Consider the following 25,664-nt stretch of genomic DNA (forward strand, 5'->3'; position numbering starts at 1 on the left):
ATGCTTACTTCTTGTACACAATATAAAAACCTATACATGTTTAGAACAACATGAGGATGAGGAAATAATGACAGAAATTCTATTTTTGGGTGAACTATACCTTTAAATTTGATAGTATAACAAAAGGCCAAAAGCATCCCATAGGCCCACACTGAAGGATGGAGCAGAGGAAAATTTAGAGACCAGGGGGCGTATTACAGAAACTTTCTATCTTAGGTCTTAACTTAAGATATGATGTGTTAAGTTAAGATTTTTCACAAATTCATATTACAGAAGCAAATCTTAAATTGAATTAGGATTCTCATCTTATTTCACCAAATCTTATCTCATCTCTAGTTAGGAAATCCCAAATCGCTTAATCATGTTCGGCTATCAACTGTCATGTCTGTTACCAAGCAACCAGCAATGCGTGAGCTGCTGCTACAGTAAACAAAAGAATTGTCCTTTTAATTTTAATGGGCCAGAAAAATACATTTTATTAAATTCATAGTAATCCTAGTCTGTGTTTTTTGTATTAGTGTTTTAGCACATCATCTATCAGTTACCATTCAATTTAAACATTTAGCAAATGTGACTTACAAAAATTAAAAAAAACTATTGTTCCTAAGTGCTAGGATACTACTGTACATTTCAACATTTGATAGAGACATGACAAGAAATAGATGCTGAGTCAAGTGTGTACTGTATTCACTATAATCCCATCAAGTGTTCACGGATAAGATAACTGTTTTTTAATAATGAGGGATGGCAGAAATTGAAAGAAACATTGTGATTATGTGAATGTGTGAAGGTAAAAAACATTCAAAGAGTAATCCAAAAACAAACATTGATGTTTTTCATCCTCCACTTTGTTAAAAATGTAATGTCATTCTCCCGCAGCTCTATCATAATGTGATTGTTTCAGCTGGCTCTCATTGAAGTTTTAAGTTAGGACACCTGTGAGGTTACCCTAAAGTTAAGACCGTTTTTAGGATGTTTTATCAAGTTATGATGCTTCTGTAATACCACTTTCCTATCTGCAGTTAAGATAAGATAATGCATTTAGGAACATCATTCTGTAATACCTTTTGTCTTAAATGAGGTCCTAACTGAAATTACCATGGTTACCAAACAGTTAAGATAAGATTTTAAAGTTAGGACTTTTCTGTAATACGCCCCCAGAATATCATAGATTTGGGGTTGAGCTTTTTAGCTCGTATGATTGCCTTGGGCAACCACACATAAAATTCAAACTTGGACATATTAATTTTTTTAAAAGTGATGTGGGACAATGTGAATATTCAGTAAGTCTGAATTAGCACAAAGGGTAATGCATACGCCCTGGCGTGCAAACTAATAATGCAGACTGTCAAAATGTTGAGTTTGCATTTCGAACCGTTCTGCCTCTTTCCTCAGCTGAATCTCATTATTCCTGCTGTGCCCCAGATCAATTTTTAATTATGGACGTTGCTGTGCCCCCTCCCTCTACCGTAGTGAGACTGCACGCTTTAATTCAAATGACAAGCCACAGCCCAGCAGATAAAACAGTGCTTGGGCATCGGTAATGATCTTAATGATAGATGACAACAGGTAGCTTCAAATAAAAGATGCAAAACAAAAGAACGTAGACTATTTATGAGAAGACAAGACTCATTGCCTCAAATCATTTTGTTTTCTTGAATACTCGGCAGTCTAACAATTTCCTCTGAATGTTTTCTTTGCTTGTAAAATGTTCAAACAATAAATAGCTTTTAACTTGCCTGTTTCTTTTGCTGCATCACCCATCTATTGAAGATTACAGGAAAAGCTTTTGTTTTCAGTCTTTTATGTCTATTTCCGTTCTCCTAACCACAGTTGATGAAGCATAAAATTAATTTTCCTTGTGGGTGTTATTAGCATAGATTAGTTAGTTGCGACACTGAGGATTTCTATTTAGATTTTGGGTATTTTGTGTTATGAGATTATGTATTTTCAACTAAATCACTTTGGTGTGGCTGTTGATGAAGTGCACACCGTTGTTGTATGGTGAGTAATGTTGTTTATTTACAGTAGATGCTATTCAGTTGCGGCTGGTTATTTCGATGACAGAGTTGTTGTTGTGGGGATATTTCCACACTCCAAAATGTGATTCTAGACAAAACAAACTGTGATTGGTAGTTGTCAAGGTCGAATGGCCTTGTGGGCGGGCATTGGCCAAGAAAAGCTGCCATGAATTCCAGACCTTCCGTACTATGAGACTAACCTCGTACCACCAAAAACCAACTTCCAGTCTGTAAAAAAAATAAATTACAGTAAAATACTGGCAGATAGATTTGCCAGCATACAGCTGTTATTTAGTGTACCTAATAAAATTGGAAACAACAGTTTATTACTGTAAATATTACAGAAAAAATACACAGCTGCACAGGATAATACTCTCAGGTGTTTGGTTGCCCACATGTTGTTATTTTATTGTCCGTGCTGTAGTTTAAATAATAAATTAGTTTTTATTAAAGCTGTTAAAATATTCAATGCATTCAATAAATGACACAATTTTTTTACAAGTGAGACTGGGCTGAATATAAAATGATTTTAATGCAAAATACAATGCTGTGACTTCACATAAAAAATTGTTAGAGAACACACAATGTGACTTAACAAACATCTGATTGCAGAACAAAATCGTGTACTGACACCAGTTCTTAATAAATCCTCAGTTTTGTTTTAAAGCCCATCAGGTTTTTAAAAAGGGTGGCCACATGGGGTGGTCACAGTTGCTTGCCTTTCCTGCACAAGCTTCCATTTTTTTCTTGGAAACTTTACCTGGCTTTCTTCTGTTCACCTCTCAATGTTCACACCAATTAGGCATCTAGAATATACAATAAGAGAAGTAAAGATTAATTACACCTAAGACAGGCAATACCCACTGCATTCACAATATAAATGTAGGTTGTTGCCAAATATCTGCTTCAACATTACAAGTATTTCAGCTTCGGAGACCTGAGCATCTTTTAGTACTGTAGACAGCTTTGATATATGAGTTTCTTTATAATAATGCACACAACAGAAGATATTTTGAAATATGATGGTAAGCACACAATTATCCATTAATTTCTATAGTAGGAAAATCAAATACTATGCAAGTCAATGGGTATCGTCAACCGTTTGTTTACCATCATATATCAAAATACCTTATTTTATATTAATTTAAGTGAATAAAGAAACAAATACAGGTTTAGATCAACATAAGGGTGAGTAAATGATGACAGTTTTTATTTTTTTGTTAACTACCCCTTTAAGAACTGTTTTTTAAATGCAAAATAAAATTCTCTTTATTTCTCCCAAACACCCAAGTCTCTTACATCAACAACTGCTTTCCAAAAATATGATGTAATAATACATTTATCCAGAACCCTGTGTGAATAAACATGCCAGCTTAACTTTAAACAGGCTATTTAAAAGAACTACTGTAAACATAAAGTCTATATAGGAACAAGATAGAGAATTCAACCTTTTTACACAATTCCTGAGCAAAGCTGATAAGTGGGATAAAATATTTAAACAACATTATGGACTAGCAGAGGACTTACCTTTGTACAAACTGCAGCAAACGCTTGATGAAGCTTTACTGGATGCCTTCACAGATTATGTTGTTTTAGTGCAGATCATCCAACTTCATAGTGTGTTCTCATCACCAGCAATTCATGCAAAGAACAATAACATTGTATGAATTATTCCTTACCATTTCAACACAGACTTTAAGTTACCTCTATAGGAATAATAATTTCATTACATAAAATAGCTAACTTTAGTGCACATTTCAACAAACCCTAAAACAAATGGTACAGTAAAACAGCCCAGTCTGTCACCCTAAGAAAAAGCATTGCCACCCCAGCATTGGTATCCCAATGTGTTAAATATAAATTGAATGTGGTTCCTTGACTGATTTACAGCAGCGATGCTCAATGTGATGAGACAGAAAGACCATATACCCGTAAATAATGACAAGAAACACGTCTTTTTATTACCGTGTAGTCCGTTTAAACAGCTTTGTTTAGGTGAATCAAACACAACGATGCATTTTCTGCTGTCCGTTGATTAAGTTGAGCATCACATCAGAAAAAGTATACTATAGACTACTAATTTATTGAATCCACAAGAACCATGCAAGTATGCTTACTTTAGTGTTGCCACCCCTCATAGTTCTCACGTCATCCTACCTTCAGTGGTTCTTTTGTAATCAGCTTTTGAATATGGGTAGGTTTCTGCAAAAACACCATATTTTGAGCAAAAAGCAGAGATAATTCCATTTTTTGTGACGGACTTTTCATAGAGATCCCATTCAGAGCGATCTTTAAAACAGACACAGACATGCAGCCGCTTGCCATAGGGCAATACTTCCGGGTTTAAAAAGTTGCGGAAGGGCAAAAAGACGGAAAATCTCTTCATTGGCAGGGAAGCGTTTTCTCTTGATTGACGAGATATCTCGTCAATGGCGGCAAAAGAGTTAATGTTAGCATGGTCAAAGTCAAAGCAAATATCGTCTTCTTGAATACAGCTCCTTATTCTCCCTTCTCATATAATAATACTCAATATGTTATATTAAATCTATTTGCCCATTGACAGTTGTCGTGATTTTCCTCTCATCAGTTATGAGAAGGCTATGTCTCACTAGAACAAAAATACTTTTATCCTGTAAAACTGAACAGTAACTTGATGTTATTTTTCCTCATCAAATTCATTGTCATTTACAGTATTGAACTGTATTTATGAAGACCAGTAAATTACTGTTTTTTAACAGCTTTTTTTTACAGAAATATGGTCAGGCTGGTTTTTGGAACAACTTGTTAGAAACCAAACCAGTATCATGTATTAGATACACTCTCAGAAATAAAGCTACAAGAGAGTATACAAGTTATCACTTGGGAGGTTTCTTTTCAAAAAGTACTTTTTTATACCTCAAATGTACAAAATGGTACATATTAGAACCTTTTTAAAAGGGTACCATTCCAGTGACAACTTTTGTTCCATTTTTCCGAGAATGTACCAGCTACAACTTTAAAATGCATTTTCCAATAGCCTGGTCCATTTCAAATCACTATTTGCAATAAATACTTGGCTTCACTGAGGTTTTGATATCAATGCGTTCAATTTCATACTGTAGCTCAGTGATCAAAAGAACGCTGTGCAGGCCAAAATGTATTGTTGTAATGTACGTACAGCCATTCCCTTAAGCTGCACAGCGAGCCCTTTAAGTGTGACTGGGGTTTCACTTTAATGCAATAAAAGCATTTTCTAAGCCAGACCATCTCCTTCTAGAGCTACTTAAAGACCATGCGCTTACAGTGAAACCAGGCAGATTTGAAGAAGTGACTAGCATCACCTTATTTTTCCCCGTTTATCAAATCAATCGATCCGTAGGAGAGATTTATGAGGCTGAGGCTGTACTCTCTGTTCAAGAAGCCTTTTGCTCTTTCTCGCTGTCTCTCTCTCTTTCTGTATCACGTTTTTCCTTGGGATTTTATTTATTGCACGCTTTTGAGCAGCAGTCTGTCTTTGCTTCAGTAAAGGCAGCAATGTTTTAAAGAGAAGAAGCGGTTACTGACAATCTTTTGATGACATTGAGATTAAAATGTTCAAGGTTACTCGAAATCCTTTTCTGTTTCAGAACTGATGGATTTTCAGAGCGGTTTGTTAAACATTCGATCTTGACCCAAATCCAAAAGGTCTTTTATTTTTGCTATCCAATGCGATTATAAGATTGCTGTGGTGGATATAATTATATACGAAAATATAAAATGTTGTCCACCGCCAACCTAAGGGCTCTTCAAGGTCTCTGAGTCGAGAAGCCATTTTGATGCTCAATGTCAGACGCCAGCTTTGCTACAAAACCTCAATCTATCCATAACACTATGACAGAAAGCTGTTATAGATGCTGTTGTGATGCACAATTTAACATTTCTCTTCTCTGGACAGCGAAGTTTTATCCCCTGGCCGTCTGGGAAGGAGATAGCATTCAAAAATGCAGCAAGCACTCAGCAGGACTGTTTAAGCATGTTCCAGTTTAATTGTGGGGATTCTTCCCTGTGCTGCCTGATCGCCCACAGCGTTAACACAAAAAGATGAGACACAGCGGTGTGACTGCCGCTGTTCTCATAGAACTCTGCCCCCCCTCCTCCCATCTTCAGTGTTTCTTCCAATTATATCCAGGTCCTTTTTAAGACAGGGGAAAAACCAAACCCATTCGATTCATGTTGAAAGAGGGTAATTCCTGTAAATACTGAATGCACCTATAGGGTTCAATTAAAGTGGAAAGGTGAGATGATTAATGAAACAAAACGAACAAACCTCTAGTTGTTTAGCCCACCATTGTAGTTTTTGTGCATGTGGAGATCGTTTTAGAAACAAGAACATATCTGAAAATAAATGGGAAATATTGAAAGACACTAACAGTATAAGGAATATGTCGATGTAGTATTACTGTTGCTTTAGAAACACATTTTGGTTACAAAAAAATATGAATTGGTTTGGGCATGCTTTGTCCCATTCATTTCAATGGCAGTTGCTTGGTTGTGGCTAGAAGGGAAACAACTACATCCAAAATCTTGTGAAATCTCACCGGATGAGCATTGTTTTCATCCTGATCCTTAGCCTGGTCCAACCAGACTCTCGTACTTACTTCCGTTAAGGAGGGTCCTCTGTTGAAGTTTAAAACTATTGGATCTGCCCAGAGTCACTCAGGATCTGCCATAGCCAATCGCTAACGTGTGGTCGTGACGTATATCATGCGTATATCATCCGAAACCGGCCGGAAAAACAAGTCCGAATGATCAGACCAACAAAACATAGCAAACATTGTTTTTGCTCCGGCTTTAACTTCTGTATATTCGGCAGTTTTGCAACAACGGACCGAAAAGCTTTTCTCACGTCTTTCTCCACTGCCATTACTGAACTACAACTCAAACTGATGCACGACCTTAACGTCAGTATTCTTAGCCACCCCCATCTGTTCGCTGATTGGACCTGCAGATTTTTTGCAGGAGAAAACTAAACTCTACACAGCAGTCCCAGACGTACTACTGAAGCGAAATGAAAATTAAGCGGAAGCACGTAAGAGGGCGGAGCCAGACCACTAATCTTACCCCCAAACCTAACCCTAAACCCAACATCTTGCAAGATTTGGCCATAGCTATATCCCCTCTAGCCAGAACCCGCTTGACATTTAAACTTGGGTCAGTTGTGGCAGCCACATGCATCACAGCACCCCCTAGTGTGTGGTTAAAGCTGACATAACACACAACACCAATCTAATGTTAATCTTGCTTACCTACAGAGTATTATTTCATCCTTCATATGTCCAAAGAGTCTTTCGTGAACAACCTTTCCGATTTTTGGCAGAAAAAGACGAACACTTAAGGGGGTGCAGTTGGTGGAGCTGAATAGTTACGATTATGCGCAACTTTGGATACTACTTTTGGATTCACAGCTGACATAGATGGAAATCAAACTTAATTTTTGTTACGTTCTTTTTTTTTATGTGCTATTTTAATAAAAAAGCAATGTAATTATTGATGTGTTTTTTACTGCATTTGCCCGTTTTAAAAGGCGTAATTGTTGTAAATGCAGTACAGTGCCAACTGAGGCAAAAATTTTTGCTGTGGACGTATGCGTGATTGCAAACAAAACACGTGGGATTTTGATTTACTTACGCCTGTGGTTGTGACTCCTAAACAGGGTCTTTTTAAGTTGTGACCACTCCAACAGTTTTAAACAAGTCGAAAATCCAGCGTCAAACTAAGCCTTGTATGTAAAGCAGTCCTCTCCGGAATGCAGCCAGGGAACAAACAAACTCGCAATAACGTTGCTGTCCGGGAAAAACGAATTGCATCCACCATTGTCTTAAGACAGGGAAAGCTAAATAAGGTTTTCTTCTCCTCACATGCAAAACCGCCAACTTGATGTGCAGGGCAGGCATGCTTTTCTGGGGGTAAAGGCCAAAAAAGGATTATGGGGTCAATCAACCATAACGGATACCCCCATTTGAAAAAAAAACTTTACAAAACAGGAAAAAGGAGGCGTGAGTTTGGCCCAGAAATACTCTGTCACAAGAAGCTCAACTGGTTTTTTGATCTGACTTTCATCATTTGCAGTGTTACATCTTGAATTGTGACTTTCATAATTTGCAGTGTTTCTTATGGCAGTGATTTTGCAACTGTTTACAATGTTTTGTATGAAGAAGTGGAGTTTTTTGCCAAAAAAGCTTGTATGGACTTAGAGGGTTTTGCAGCAAAAGACATTTTTTTAGCGTCTAAAGGGACATTTGTAAAATAGGGCATGTCAGTTACTGACTAATAACTGTTTAATTGCAATTATAGTAAATTTAGTGAACCTTAAAGCTCCACTGTGTAAGATCTACTCCCATCTAGCGGTGAAAGTCTATATGACAACCAACTGAATATTACTTTCTAGCCCTCCCCATTCGGAACGCGTTTTAACTCGTACGGTGGCCCGGCCGTGTCATGCCAAGGTTAACATGGCTTCCAGTAGCTACAAAGCAAAAGCAATGAGAAAAAATGAACAATTTGCAATGTCCTTTGCCTGTGATCCATCAAAGCACACAGATTTATGTTTAACATGAAAAAAAGTCTGATTGTCATGATATGTCCGCTTAAAATCACATACAAAAAGCAACCATGACGGGTTTAAATGGACGCGAACTAATATTATGTCAAAGTACAATGCTTATGTTTTAAGTAAACGTTACAGGTCCGTGTATATGTAAGAGCTTTCTCTCAGATTGGTGAAAAAAGATCGCGCAACTTTCACACGCTTGTAAAATGAAACGAAAGACGCGCAGATCAGACGCTTTTATCAGAGTATTATGTCAGACATTATGTCAGAGTACAATGCTTATGTTTTAAGTAAACGTTACATGTCCGTGTATATGTAAGAGCTTTCTCTCATATTGGTGAAAAAAGATCGCGCAACTTTCACACGCTTGTAAAATGAAACGAAAGACGCGCAGATCAGACGCTTTTATCAGAGTATTATGTCAGACATTATGTCAGAGTACAATGCTTATGTTTTAAGTAAACATGTTACATGTCCGTGTATATGTAAGAGCTTTCTCTCATATTGGTGAAAAAAGATCGCGCAACATTCACACGCTTGTAAAATGAAACGAAAGACGCGCAGATCAGACGCTTTTATCAATGAAAGGCTAAAAATAGCGCTGTCACCGTGTGTTTGTGCTAGAGGTCTGAAAAGATGAAAAACATTTATCTCAGTACCTCAGATTACATAAATGGGCGGAGAGACGGCGTGTGTCTGTACCAACACATTAAACCACATGCATGTTTACACTAACAAGTGTTATGCATAATCATGCTAAAGTTAGCCAAGGAACTATAAAACTTCAAGTTTACAACATGGACTGTGTAGATGTAAACGAATATGCTGAATTACCTGTGGAGAAGATAGAAAGTGCAACTTCAGTGTCCCTTGAGCCCCATCTTGGAAAACTAACTCCAATAGTGACTTTGGTCTTGATGTTTTTCTTGTCACGTTGTCGTTTAAAATCCCCGTTTCGCAATCTTGGCGATTTGTTTTAATGTCCTCGAGAATATGTCTTCAACAGGCTTTCAAATCAAAGCATTAGATCGCAGGTTCATCACGGTGTGCGGTTGTTGTAAAATCCGAAGGACTCAGCTACGCAGGTCACAGGCTGGATACGTCATCAAGCCTGGTTTATTTAAATTAACTGAGCATTACATTCGCAAGTCATACGCATATTACATCAATTTACAATTAACTAAGAATAATTGTCAGCTTTATAATTGTTAATATTCTGAAATAAGACTGTCTTGATGACGTATAGCGCCTACACATGCAACCTCCGAAGGCTTCAGCTATCGGGCAGCGTGAGTGTAGAGTGAAAGCGCGAAAGGCGGAGCTTGAATTTCAGGAATGTCCCTCGTCGGCGAATGTATTTCAAAGATGGAGGCACAAGATGGATTCAGCCAGAGAGCGCTTCGACGGTATGCATTTTAAATAGCAGATTCTACACTTACGAGAACACTTTGATTAGTGGGTGGGTAGTAATTACACATGAATGAGCACATACTTTTGAAAGAAAACATGGGTTTTTGTAAAGAATTAACTAAATAAAGTACACAGTAGAGCTTTAACATAAGAACCTGATTAAAATAATGCTCATTTACAAGTAAACATGTCACTAATGCAAAACACCTAGAGGGTTTTGCATTAGTAGTACAACAGAATATAGATGTTTAACAGTTGTGTTTAGGAAGTGTCCTTATAATTTAAGAGACTGTAAATTGACTCAAAATTTAAAATATAAAATACCACGAGGCAAAGAAAATAATGATCTAATTTTCATTTTTGGTTGAACTGCTCCTCTATCAACACAAATGAGTTCAGGTCAGAGACATTGTCCTTCCAGACTAATATAACACAATTCCCCTCTATCTCATTTTCTCTGCCCACTCCTTGATGCCATCCAGAGTCTGTCGACTCCTGTTCAGCCAAGCTTTATTAGGCCCAGTCCACTTTACACTGCATTAGCTCAGGGATGGCATTAACTCACACCAGCACAGACGGCACCCAGAGGGACGGACCGAATCGACATTCCTCAAAGGACGGCAACAACACATCCCATCTCCTCCTGTCTGACACAAATTCTCACGTCATGTAAAGATATTCTTTCTGACTGAACGTAATCGTACACAAATCAGGCATCTTCTCATGTATGGGCTGGTGTTACGCCTTCATTTCCAGTGATTATTGGACTGAGGGAAATGCTTTGAGCGACTGTCAGATTGATGTCACACAAGCCAGTGTTTGCCTGCAGGAAACAAGCACTCATAGGGATCATTATTATTCTTGTTGCTAAAAAAGGAATATGTGAGGCGAGGTGAGCTAGTGTGGTGCAACATATGCATCACATTGGTTACAATGCAAACAAAGCAATTATTTTGGTTGACTTTTAAGGCTACCAGAAAATAAAATATTGAACTTCTAAAGAGCTGTTTTATCCATTTAATTCTACAGGAAGTTACAAAGTGGACCTGTGGTGGCGCCGTTTTTAATGGCCATGAATGCAATTTATAGTTAGACAAAAAATTCAGTTCAGCCGTTGAAGATAACAATCCATGAATACAATCCAAAACACTTTCAACAACATTGCGATGATGAAAAATGTAACAATATAATCATAATATAAACATAACTTTAAAGACAAATTTAAAGACAATGGTTTATTGTCACATTGAAACTGCAAAAAGTGCAATATGAACAAAGACAAAAATCATAATACATACTGCACAGCAAGACTGAAAATGGCAAGCATTTTCAGCTGGGCGCTTTGATTGCTGTGATACTTCTGCTTTGTTTATAAGTCGCTGAATGATGCGTCGGTTGGTTGTTGTGATGTTTATCCCACCCCTCCTGCACTGTGATTGGATGGGTGAGTGAGAGCTGACATTGACAAGCTGAGCTTTTCACCCAAAGTTGAATATTATTCAACTCTCTGCACTCAGCGTTGAGTGCGGAAAAACTGCAGAGTGCCGGGGCTCAGTGCAGAAAAAACACCAGCTGCTGGCCTTCATTTAAAGGCATTCCATGCAGTTTGACGTTTTTGTCAAACAGCGACCCCTAGAGTTACTGGGGAAAACTTGCAACTGTCGTAATTTCGCACCCCCACTCTGTACATACCTGTAAGGATAGTGTTGGGCGTGAATATGCAGAGATGGACTCCGAAGATAATGACCAGGGAATGTTTCACAATTTCATACAAATATTAGGCTACTGCATGTCTACTAAACTACAGATGATGGTAATAGGATAATAAGAAGTTTATGCCAAGTGTAGAGTAGGCATATAATAATAAAGTAGCCTACCGCGTTTGCTGGCTTATTACGTTTTTACAAGATTGCAGCTTAATCACAAGTAAACAGTCTATAGTCTAACGTTATGTCTACTGTATAATTTCATTTGTTATTTAATTGTAAACATTACAAAATGCATTGACAAAGTTAATTGTAATGTATACGTTGCATTATTTCATAACATTGGCCATTATTCGTTGGCCATAAGAAATCGAAATTAGACAAATGACTAAGTACACAACACAACACTCAAGTTTAGATGGCAAAAAAAACCATGTAAGAGAAACGAGTGTTTGTTAGCAAGTCTGCTAAATGCTCTTATGATCGTAAGCTAGCTAGACCCATGTTGAAGTTATTTTACTGGTCTAATTATCAACACTGGATGAATGAACAGCAAAAAAATACGCAAGCAAGCGCAACCACATACAACATAGACCGCAAACAAATTTACAAATAAGAGATTTACTTACTTGTCCATCAACAAGATCGCCAGATCCGCATCTCTCTTGCATCCAGTGCTGTCTATTAGCTCACGCCAACGAGTAAAAACCTGACCGCGTGGGACACTTGTCCAGTTCCTAACTCGGTCAGATTCTCTTTTTCGCTTTCTACTCTCTTCCGAACGGGTTTTCTTAGCTGTTTCCCTCATCGAGCATCACGTCTCAAATGCGCGCGTGCAGTTGTTGTTATAGGCTTGTTTGACTTCATGCAGCGCTGCAGGAACCGACAGCCGGATGACGTCAAAGTGCCGTCTCGGATCATTCTCGCGGTACTTTTACGTCATCCGACTGCCGGTTCTTGCAGTGCTGCACGAAGTCGAACAAGCCTAACGTGTGTGACGTCGTTGCCGTAAAGCAAGTCGTGATTCTCGCGAGATTTGTCAGGGGCGGTTCTCTCAAGCTTGCATTGCTGGTTTTGCTAGCGGCGTCCTCCCCGAGCTTCAAAAGGAGGATGATTCGCCATACTATGACTTCGTTTACCATCGAAATGACTTTGAAGCTGTTATATTAAGGTAAATTAACTGCATAGTGTGTCTTTAAAACAATTGAAAATATACGCCGGCCGCTGGCATAAACGCTTTGGTGTGCACGCCCCCCTAAAATGCATGTAACTCTCTTTTATCATTTCTTACTCGTAGAGTTTTTGTTTACTTACTGTAGGTTTACATGTTTACTTTGTTTCATTTACAGTTACCATTATGGTGATCAGTGTTTGTTTAATTTGGACTCTTGACTTTTAGTTTGTTACTTTTTTTGGCTGTTATAACTTGGCGTGTTTAAAACGTGTTTGTTATGGAAAAGAAAAGACAGCAGTGCAATTCTATATCAAACTGAGATGTTAATATTGCAGGGGAAAGTTACAGATTGCAGAACTGCTTTAGTGTTACTTTTTAACACTATGTAGTGTGGACACATATAGACACTGAGCAGTGTTAACTAGCTTTCTCACCGCATGTGTGAGCAGTGCATAAGCGGCACGTATTAACTTTGTTTCATTTACAGTTACTATTATGGTGATCAGTGTTTGTTTTAGCTGGACTATTGACTCTTAGCTTGTTACTTTTTTGGCTGTTATAACTGGGTGTGTTTAAAACATGTTTGTTATGGCAAAGAAATTGCAGAAGTGCAGAAGTCACACCACACGCCTGAGTAGCATGTAAGCGGCACATGTTTTTTCGGTGTCCATGTCCATCGGCGTTGGCTCTATTTATACTGCACTGCTTACGCTCAGTTAAAGTGACAGTGCATTGTTTATGGTTTAAATGGTCATTGGTTAATGCGAAAAAGTGTCATTTTAACATAAAATCATGACTGTAATGCCAGGTATGTTTTAAATAGTCAACATGACTTTGAGCAATTTAAAAGAAAGCTATCATTTGCCAGAAGACTGCACTGTCGTTCACTTTCTGCTCAGCACTTAATGAATCCTCATCATTCTTAATAACCTTCAAGGAAAGTAAAACTATCAATCTAAATCGTATGCTTATACTGTTGGAGGGAAACACGATTGCATTATGGTGTCAATCACTGTCTGTGAACACTGATCTTTTATCGTAAACTTCAGAAAAACTGATTTGATAATGTGCCATAGGCTTTTTATGTCTATTATTGTGTACTGTGTAAATATATCCATCATTACACGGACCAGACATCACAAAAACAATGTGGATTAAACAAATCACAGTTATATAAATTACACTGACACTCAAAAAAGCGTCTTAAAGAGGTTTTGCTCATAAATGTATGTAAAATAAAATAATGTGAACTTGAGATTTTTTTTACTGTTGGTAAGCACAATGGCCACACCTATGGGCTGCTCACACATGCAAATAGAAACCAGCTTTAATTTAACACTGAGGGTTTTGCTGGGTATCAACATCATTAAAATGACCCTGTCTGTGAAAACCCAGTTGTCTATATATTATCATGCTACATAATGTAAAGAACATTCTGTGAAAATATATCCTTGATGTCTTTAATACTGACCAGGTAAAGTCATGTCAAAGATTAAAATCAATTAAAATCAATCTCCTTATCTCAACACTATATCATGAGACCTTAGCCTGGATTTCACAGACAGGGAATAGTCTACCTCTCATTTTGTAATGGTTATATGAACATGAATACATCAAGGCTAAAAAAGACCATCTATATGCATACAATACACGGCTAATGTTGAGCATATTAAAAGAGCACAGTACAGTAGACTAAAAAGCAAGCAAACTGTAAAATCATACTGTGTGGGATGATATTCATATATAAATGCATGTTTTATTTGAAATAAATGCAAACTGTAAACACTGTAATTGAAGAACACATGATGATGATATATATATATATATATATATATAGGGACTGTTTCCTTAATTGTAAGGTTGAGTTCAGAGATTATAGAGAGTCTGTAATGAGCTCTTACATGACTGTAAATTAGTACTCTACAGCACATTTTATATTTGCTCATATATATACATGGCTTATATTTCTATGTGCACACATGCTGCACGATTCACCATGCGGTTATTCAGATCTTCTACTAAAACCGATGCTATCCATTGGTTTGCACCTTGGGACGAGATTGCGAATTAGCAGCGGCGTCCATTTACAATCGGGAGTGTCCGGGCAAAGTGGAAATGTATTTCATCAATTATTAACAACCATTTACATTTCCACCAGCAGCCTTGATTTTTTTTATAAAGCAAATATTTGCAGCCCAAAGGTTGTGGTCCATGGACCCAAAGTTAGCATCAAGCATCAAACTGCATGATGAGAAGATCCTTATGGCTTACAGTTTTGATAGACCTGCATCTATTGCGGAGAATATGTGTGCTAGGTAAAGACTGATGTGAGCTTGTGAATAAGTGGCATATGAATATTTTTGGGCTCCTTTCAGTACCCGGTCACGTCTGTTGTTTTAATACAGTAACGTGGAGAAGATCATCATTGGGGATTTAAAGAAAGAGGTTGTGTTTACCGCCCACCAGCAAACCTCTGCAAAGATCTTACTGCACATCAATAATGGAAGCTCTGATGCAGGGCACGAGGTAGATACAGACACCCAGAGGCTTGCCGCTGTGAACTGCACATTTGGGACGAAGTGCTCAGGTTTCACCCGATCAAGCGTTTGTAATGAGGCAGTTGTTATGCAGAGACATAAAATTAATAGGATGAGATTCAAATGAGGAAGGAGCCAGTGATAATGAGGTATTATGAAAGAGCATAAGGCCTAGAGATTTCACTGCCTGCTGACTCTATCTTACGTCTTTGCATTCAAAAACCATATTTGTACTTCGCCTCTTTCCAAGACGTTTACACTGGAAAACAGATCTGTGTTATTTGGAAAAAGGATTTGGGAATGGACATGGAGAAGAACCTCAATTGCCTGAGGCTCACGCTGTCCTTGAGTCTCTTCTGGGAGTCAGGAATGGGACAAAACCTCGATCCATCCCCCAACTATGCAGGCCTGCCAGATGTGTGACAACCAAACACCAACCCTTTCTGAATATCTCTGATGAAGCGTAACTCCATGTGAGTTAAAGTTTCAGACTTTGGTTTGGTTTAACTTATGTTTTCCTCCCACAACTTTTGCAAAATCAATAAGAGAGAGACAACTGTTAAAAGTTGAAGTCGACACTTCTTTTATCATCTAGGTTGCCTGGACTTTAAATTCACATTAACAAATAACCAAATAGCTGTTAATATTTTGGCTTCTGTCTTATTCGTCCTTCTAAAACATAAATTAAGGTGCTTAATGCAGCGTTGAGTAACTAACAAAGAGTAGTGATGCTACTAACTCCATTTTTTTGTAGTGTAAAATAACCCTCCATGCAAATCTTTAATAAATTGGTCCACGAAACTGAGCAGCACTAACTTATTCGCTGTAAGAGACAATCAGCTTGGATCTTTCTGCAGAAAATCTAAGATCAGCGATGTGCAGGGAAAGCAGTCTTGTTAACAAACAGGTCAGCTTCGCTGGAGACTACGGCCCTCCTTATTTTACAAATAAATAAGCTTAGTGGATGCTAACGTATGGTAAAATGACTCCCTACCTACAGAAAATCTGCAATGTGTGCAGTGTTGTCGAGTTTTAGGTCACTACATCTACCTTAGAACAGGTGCAGTTTGTGTTGCACCGTCCAAAAGCACAGATGGGATTTTACGGGAGGCATAAGGGTTTGCTGTAAGTGCATATGTCATATATTTATTTAATTTAGTCGCTAGAGGATGAGAAAGCAGTATTTTTTGCATACCCACTACTTTTGTGGTGCATATAGTACAAAGATTTAGTGATATGACTCAGATACCAGAACTAGGTACTTTCATGTAACAAATGGACATTTCTGGAAACCCTTATAAGAGACCTGAAATATCATGGACAAGGAAAATAGCTCATTTAGCTGGTTGAGCAGTTGAGAGAGTATACGCTTATATAAATCCATCACTGGCTTTTTACTGCAATCTCCAGGCAATCTAGAAGTCTCATACACTGTAGGTTGCATTTTGTGAGTCATTTACTATATCTGTAAACATATGAAAAGTGAGTTTCTTACTCTCTTCAAGAGGTTTTACTTTGCTTAAGGTTGATTTTATTGTAAATAACTCACCATATCAATATATTTACCTTATAATAATTACCAATATACCAGAAAGACCAATTTTCATTTATGTGCTACATTATTGGTGACATTTTTATTGTGCGACAGCTATGCATAGTTCTTCATTGTATTATCTTTTTGTTTCTTTCAGCTCTTTGATTTCATTTTTTTTAGCGTACCGTATGAGGTGGTCTGAAGTACCTCTGTAATATTCTTAGCAATGATGCTTCTAATATAATACAGGAAGGAAACGCAGTAAGAAAAGCCCTTGACCACATGCAAATGAAGCAAGCTCACGTGAAGTGTGGGGGAATAATGAATTAAGGTGTAGAGAGATCTGACGCATACCATCTTCAATGAAAAAAAAAACAAAGACGCTGTGTTCCATTTTCAAAAGAGAACAGAAGCAAAGACCTCTTCAAAAGATCTCTTCAAAGAAGGCTTTAAAATCAATAGCCAAAAGTTGCAACACTTTTCCTTGCCGTTGTAAGATATTGGAGAGATTTCTCAATTTCTGTTCCTCTTTTGAGATTAGAAATTCTAAGAGCCTTAAAACCTCCATGTCATCGGTTCAAAAAGAAAAGGAAACAAAAACATCTTCCGTTCTGACTTTAAGGTGACCTCTGTGGAATTATAGGAGGGATAGTTTACCTGCTCTCAGGTTCATCAGTTCATAGTGCTGTGAACTTGCAGGCTTACTCAATCAACACTTCTTTAAGTGCAAGAATTCCTTTGTACCGGCAGAGTTTTCAGTATTGCCCTCTGTTGTAGAGATGCACAAACATGATGCTTGAATACTGTAACTATTTTTTCCTTCCTGGCTTTATATAAAAGCAGGTGACTTTCATTGGTATTTTACTTTCATTCGATTTTCCTGTACAACAGCATCCCTCACTTTTTAACCACCACAGTAAGATGCATTGTTGAAGAATACTACCTAGTCATGATTGTTTCCTGAAAACTTTGTAACTTTAGGGCTTTTCACAATGCCCTTAACCCACGGTTATTTTCTTTCTAAACCCTGCTTTTAACCCCAGGCTAATCATTGCACCATTTTAGGGAAACATGAAAAATACTATCAAAAGGGATGAAAAACGGATGAAATGTAGTAAAAAAGTCCCTGAATTCACTGATGTGGAAGCTTAAGGCCAAGTCCAAATGGATACGGGTATTTTTATAACCGGGGTTTTTCCTCCTGCGGTTTAAAAAAAATTCCGCCTACATGAACACACAAAAACATGTGATCACGCGCTGTCAAGAGCATACCACACCAGCAGGTGGTGATATAATCATAAAGCCACGTTGGCCAATCGGAAGCCTTAATCAGAAGCAAAAACCCTGTACTGTCTACACGTCAACAATGCAACCAATGTTTCTGAAAAACCTCACCCTGGTACTGGTTTTCAAAAATGTCGTGATACTGCGTTTACATGTGGACGAACGGCCAAACCGCTTAAAAAAGTCACAGTTATAAAAATACCAGTGTCCGTGTGGACAAGGCCTAAGACAAGGGGTTATTTAAAGGGGACATTTCACAAAACTTTTTTAAGATGTTAAATATATCGTTGGTGTCCCCAGAGTATGTATGTTTAAGTTTAAGCTCAAAATACCATATAGATAATTTATTATAGCATGTTAAAATTACCACTTTGTAGGTGTGAGCAAAAATGGCCCATTTTGGGTGTGTCCTTTTATATAAATAAGCTGATCTCTGCAGGATAGTGCAGATTAAAGGGTGGTATTATCCCCTTCTGACATCACAAGGGGAGCCAAATTTCAATGACCTATTTTTTCACATGCTAACAGAGAATGGTTTACCAAAACGAAGTTACTGGGTTGATCTTTTTCACATTTTCTACATTAATAGAAGCACTGGGGTCTATATTTGGTTTATAGTTAGCCATCATTTCACTGTCTCAGTTTTTGCTTGCTGGGGTTTTGTTCAAGAGGTCAGTAGCCAATAGCTAGACCAATAAATGAGTTTTTACGGCAATCCATATTTCCGCTATTATTCACTAGGTGGTGCTCTTACCCACCCTATAAAACACTGAAGCATCCACTGATCCAAAAACAGTAAAAACTGTATGTTTTGATCATCGCTCTGAATCTGATCTCTAACAAAAGTCCATTACAAAAATGCAATTATCTTAGCTTTTTGGTCAAAATTTTACAATTTTGAAGAAACCTACCCTTATTTGAAAGGACAAGAGAACAAATGAAGATAGGATGAAACAGTTTATATATATATATATATATATATATATATATATATATATATATATATATATATATATATATATATATATATATATATATATATATATATATATATATATGTTTATATATTTAAAGAAGAAATTTTTCTGTAAAGGAATTAAACTTTATGAAATTCTTGTGATTTTCTTAAATTATGGTGGGGAAAGAGTTAACTTCGGCCAGGCATGTATCCATCACAACGCGCGTGTGTTCCAGTATGTGAATGGACGTTGAAATAAACAAAATAAACACATTTTTAAACTACGCTGTTAATGACGGAACTTGTGGCCATAGTTGGCTAAAGACACTTTTGGGAAAGTAACCCAGATTAGGAGTAAAATGTGTTGTTTTTTTACACTAGTGTGAGCTCTGTGCTCCCAGTCAGGCGAGTTCACAAATGTGGGATTGGTTTATCACAACTCTGCCAGCCACAGATACAATGAGTGGGACATCACTAATAATGTTTATAATTCGCACGGTAATATTATATAATCAACACCCCCTTATTGTGTACAAGATTGACTTATTCCATGCATTTTCTTTGTTTTTTTTTTTTAGATCAGCTCTGTCTGAAAAAATATGAAAGATAACAACATTTCATTTAGTATTTAAAAAAACCCTAATATCTTTTTTTAATGCACATACAGTTTGTTTAAAACTAACTAGTAACTAGACTTTCATCTTGAGAAATTTATATACAGTAGAGAACCCAGCACATATTAGCGCCAACTAGATGTGATATCATGTGTCAAGGGTTTGGGGCAGTTGAAACCAAGTGGTTAGACTCAGGCTTGTAAACTGAAAGTCACTGGTTCGATTTCAATGACTGGCAGGAAGCGACCGAGGTGCCCTTGAGCAAGACACCTCACCTCCTTACCGCTAAAGTGATAGCTGGCCACTTCTCCTAGCGTGTGTGCTCCCTACTCAGTGGGATGGGTTATATGCAGAAGTCACTTTTCAAGTATGGGTTACCATAAATTTGCCATTATGTCACTTGTGGACTCTGCGTGCACTATTATTGTTTGTTTTTTGAAAGCTGTATTGTACAAGATAGGATTGTGCGATACCACTGTTATAAGAGCTTCCTCCATCTTGGATTTCTGAAAAGGTTATACCGTGACATTTCGGTCTTTTATTGGTGAAACATCTTCAAGTGATACAAATTTCCAGGTCAGAGTTTCCCTCCTTTGAATGAGCTTGAGTTTGTGGTGTCTTGCATTCACAATTTGATGAATGGAAGTAAATTGGGCAAAAAGTAAAGCATGAACGCCACATTATCCTAATATCAATGCATTTACATGCAATTCACACAGCTGTAATGCATACTCTTTACTGTATGATCTGTAGTCACTGTGTACCGGATTAAAATCTGCGAGTGGTTAGAATGCACAACAAATATACTACAAAGGTCCTTCAGCGATGCCACAGAAGAACCATTGCTTTGGTTCCCCAAATAAACTTTCAGTACAAGAACCATTTCATTCTGAATTTTTACAGTCTAAAGAACCTATTTTCCCCTGCAAAGAGCATTTGGTGAAACAGAAAGGTTGTTTATGGCACCATACAGCCAGAAATAGTTCTTCTAAGCACGTACCTTTATTTTAAGATCCAGGCTTTTTGATAATCAAAGGCAATGTGACTGTCAACATCTATATCATGGGCTTCAGTATTTGAACGTCTCTCGGAGAACTGTTATTGATTCACTAAAGTACTTGTTTTGACAATTGGTCAATTATAACTACACGTAATGGACATTAATGACTTTTCCAATTCTCATTTGCATCAGTAGGATATTTAATGTACGTTTAATTGAATCAGAAAATGTGTCTAAAAAGAAATCCCTTTTTTTCATTGTTAACAGCGCTCTGCCCTCAGGATAGAGCCACAGCAAAATCATTTGCGCTTAACTGACAAAGTCCATTTTAAAGACATTCAATAATTGACATTAGTTGGTCCTTTTTTTGGCTGCTACAACAATTTTTGTTAAAGATGTGCTATAGCGCTCAGAAACAAGAGCATCAGCAAGGCCTGGCGTCATAAAGGCAAGATAAGTTCTTCCACGCTAGACTTGGTAAAGCACTTAATTATCGACCTTGCTGGGATGGCACAAGGTCATTTAGGGAAGTCTCTAAAAATGTTTGTCTGGGGAAAATGCATGGATGTTTGGTTTTATGTACCTATCAGCAGGATCATAGTTAAGATTTCTGTGATCCCTGACTGTATATTGCTTTGGGACCCCCATAGTCCTTTCCAGATCCCACACAGCGCTTACTACATCCCTGTCTTTTAGTTATAGGTGTAGTTGTAATAGCCAAACCAGTAAATAAGATACGTATAAATAAGTCTTATTTAAGAGATGTACTCTAAAGAAAGAAAAACTTGCATTGGAGTGTAGTGTAAGTTGTGTATTTCTATTAACAATTTATACTTGCCACTTGGTCTGAGAAAGAATAATTCCCCAAATTGCATTCTGGAAATTAAAGTCGGAGTTCTTCCCAGAATGCTCAAGTTAAAGTGAGGTGATTGATGAGTCGAGGTCAGGCGGAAAAAAATAAGTGTTTCCCAGAGGGAACGTTCTCTGACATATTTATATTGTATACTTTTTTAATATCTATTAGCACTTCACCTACAGACTCTCGTTTCACTTACTGTGCACTTATTCCATGTTGTAAATTCCTGTGTAAATCAATGTAATGTCCGGGGCATCGATTTTGACATCGCTAATGTTGATGGAGCCTTTTAATAAACAGCATGTTGAACGTATCCCATGATGGGAAATACTTCTCCATTGGCTCCTGCAAGAAAGATTACATTGTGGCATAAAGCGCACATTCCTCTGGAATAAATGGAAGTTGTATGTGACCCTGTCTTTGAAATCCAGACTAAAGTAATAATTATAATTATGAGACTAGGAGCATCAAAGTTTCATTTCAATCATAGATTTCACATTCATTTTAATTTTTGACATGACCTTACTCAGTCAATATTAAAGATATCAAGGTTATATCATCACAGAATGTTCTTTAGAAAATAGTAATTAATTAAATATATATTTCCAATTTATTATTCAGATTGAAGGTTAAATTCTGGATTGTTATTTAATTATACAATTTCTCACATAATTCGTTGTAGTCAGAAATTGTGATCGTGGATAAAGCATGCTGTTTGCCAGTAACTTATTGTAGATTTAAATGTACACTCACCTAAAGGATTACTAGGAACACCATACTAATACTGTGTTGGACCCCCTTTCGCATTCAGAACTGCCTTAATTCTATGTGGCATTGATTCAACAAGGTGCTGAAAGCATTCTTTAGAAATGTTGGCCCATATTGATAGGATAGCATCTTGCACTTGATGGAGATTTGTGGGATGCACATCCAGGGCACGAAGCTTCCGTTCCACCACAACTCAAAGATGCTCTGTTGGGTTGAGATCTGGTGACTGTGGGGAGCATTTTAGTACAGTGAACTCATTGTCATGTTCAAGAAACAAATTTGAAATGATTCGAGCTTTGTGACATGGTGCATTATCCTGCTGGAAGTAGCCATCAGAGGATGCGTACATGGTGGTCATAAAGGGATGGACATGGTCAGAAACAATGCTCAGGTAGGCCGTGGCATTTAAACAATGCCCAATTGGCACTAAGGGGCCTAAAGTGTGGCAAGAAAACATCCCCCACACCATTAGACCACCACCAACAGCCAGCACAGTGGTAACAAGGCATGATGGATCCATGTTCTCATTCTGTTTACACCAAATTCTGACTCTACCATCTGAATGTCTCAACAGAAATCGAGACTCATCAGACCAGGCAACATTTTTCCAGTTTTCAACTGTCCAATTTTGGTGAGCTCGTGCAAATTGTAGCCTCTTTTCCTATTTATAGTGAAGATGAGTGGTACCCGGTGGGGTCTTCTGATGTTGAAGCCCATTTGCCACAAGGTTGTGCGTGCTGTGGCTTCACAAATGCTTTGCTGCATACCTCGGTTGTAACGAGTGGTTATTTCAGTCAAAGTTGCTCTTCTATCAGCTTGAATCAGTCGGCCCATTCTCCTCTGACCTCTAGCATCAACAAGGCATTTTCGCTCACAGGACTGCCGCATACTGGATGTTTTTGCCTTTTCACACCATTCTTTGTAAACCCTAGAAATGCTTGTGCGTGAAAATCCCAGTAACTGAGCAGATTGTGAAATACTCAGACTGGCCTGTCTGGAACAAACAACCATGTCATGCTCAAATTGCTTAAATCACTTTTCTTTCCCATTCTGACATTCAGTTTGGAGTTCATAAGATTGTCTTGACCAGTACCACACCCCTAAATGCCTTGAAGCAACTGCCATGTGATTGGTTGATTAGATAATTGCATTAATGAGAAATTAATCCGGTGTTCCTAATAATCCTTTATGTGAGTGTATGTTATTTACTGGCAACAGTTTGTTCAAATTTAAATTCAAATTTTATTGCTCACCAGCCACAGTTGTTCTTCAAAACATGATTGGGAAAATGCATTTTTTTATATGATTAGAATTGATTTTGGCATGCTTGATTTAGAGACATTTCTTTTTATTTAGCCATACTGACCACCCAAATTAAGACTAGCAGGCTACTTTGAGGTCAAAATGCATACAGGTTGGCAGGTCTGCATATATATCAGCTGGTATTCCAGAGAGCAGACGACTCCATGCCGGATCTGCCCCGGATCCCAGCTGAAGTCAGCAGCTCTGCTGTCTTCTGCTGTCTGGGATACCTGGTATAACACTACAGGCCATATATATTTAGTTGCAAAGCAATATGAAATATGTGCCGATGTCTTTGAAATATGTGTGTGTGCTCATGCTGTGTCCAGTTCAGCGATCAAGCTCTTTATTGTAAATAACTCCTACTGGGTCTATGGAGTGCTCATGGGAGTTGTACTTTTGTAGTTGCATTGCCCATTGTTTATTATTCTACAAGACTTTTAAAAAAGTCTTGTGAGAGTGGCTGTCTTACCCAGCGCAGCTAATATCTACCTGCATTTGTCGAGTTGGTGGGTGTTAATGTCAAGCCCTCCTTGTATTATCTGGTGAATAACATTCAGTTCCACATTTACATTTACATTCAGTCATTTAGCAGACGCTTTTGTCCAAAGCGACTTACAAATGAGCTCCGTTCTTCTTCCCTTACAGAATGATTCCCTCCACGAGTTACGACTTCCTGGTGCGAGACCTGGTATCCGGGCGGGAATATGACCTATGCGTTCTGGCGGTTTACGACGATGGCGTGACATCCCTGACAACCACGAGGCAGGTGGGTTGCGTCACGTTTATCACGGAGACTGAATACAGCCAATGCCAGTCGCTCCGGAGCCACTTTCTGGGCGGGACCATGATCATCATTATCGGTGGCATCATCGTGGCCTCCGTCCTCGTCTTCATCATCATCCTCATGATTCGATATAAAGTCTACAACCATCACGGAGTAGATCCAGGGAAGGGAACTGCGATGACAAACATGCGGTCACAGTCGAATGGGGGGCAAGCGTCGGGGCAGGTCCCACGATCCAGCTCCAAGATCGTGGAAGGTCAGGAGGGCCCGGCAGTGGGTTTGGGTGGGGCCACAGGGGCCGCTGCCTGTTTAAAAGACTCCACTGTAACGGTGCAGGTCGCGGAGCCCGATAGGGCCGTGCAGATATCGGAAGTAACCTCAGAGGACGTAGTGTCTCCCACGCAAAGACACCATCGGAGGACTTCTATAGAGCTTAAGAGACGGAATTCGATGTCGTCCAAAGAGGGAACAAGCTTTGAAACATCAGGAGGTGAGTAAAAGCATGTCAAAGAGTTTGAAATGAAATGTTAAGCAAACAGAAGAAAAGAATGTTTCATTAAAACTTTGAAATCCCATTCGTGATTCAAAATGCTTAAGGTTGCTTGCAGCCAGTTGCACATTCACATAAGCCAGTGGCTTTTAACAATGCCATGGCTCTTTATTGCTGTTCGGAGAGCATCTATATAGACTTCTGTAATTGCCAGGAATAGAGCTATTCACCTGATTCAATGAGCCACATCCAAGTATTTCTTAAAGAGCTTTCCCTTTGTGGAATTTAGATTTATGGGTCCAATCAGGTAATTGCACTTTCTAGATGAATGGTCATGGACCTAAACCTTAAATCGTTAAATCGATAAAGTCCATTCAGTCAAGAGCTGGCGATGCAGAAGGTTGAACTTCCATGATTTTTCTCGATCCCGTCAGTCATCAAGCAGCTGGGAATTGAAAGCAGCCATCAGTCAACTAAGTCAGATTTGAAATAAAATATGTTATGTCTGCAGAACAAAGTTATTATAGTTTTGCATGTTCAAATGAACATTGACGTTTCAATTAGTTTTCAGCAATGGTTTCGATAGTTACAGTTCCATTTTGTTTCGTGGACAGATTTAGATTTCTATTAAATATAAGCAAGGCCTGCACCTGTA

The 25,664-nt window shown here is 38.1% G+C and overlaps 1 protein-coding gene across 1 annotated transcript in view; it reads left to right on the forward strand.

Moving 5' to 3' along the window:
* Positions 1-25,664, forward strand: part of LOC135771347 (leucine-rich repeat and fibronectin type III domain-containing protein 1-like protein) — a 150,125-nt gene that overhangs the window by 92,405 nt on the left and 32,056 nt on the right. The window contains exon 4 of the mRNA XM_065281546.1: positions 24,381-25,009. Within this exon, the coding sequence (XP_065137618.1) occupies positions 24,381-25,009 (629 nt within the window). The remainder of the gene's footprint in view (positions 1-24,380; positions 25,010-25,664) is intronic.

The sequence above is a fragment of the Paramisgurnus dabryanus genome, chromosome 8 (genome assembly GCF_030506205.2).
Source record: "Paramisgurnus dabryanus chromosome 8, PD_genome_1.1, whole genome shotgun sequence".
Taxonomy (NCBI): Eukaryota; Metazoa; Chordata; class Actinopteri; order Cypriniformes; family Cobitidae; genus Paramisgurnus; species Paramisgurnus dabryanus.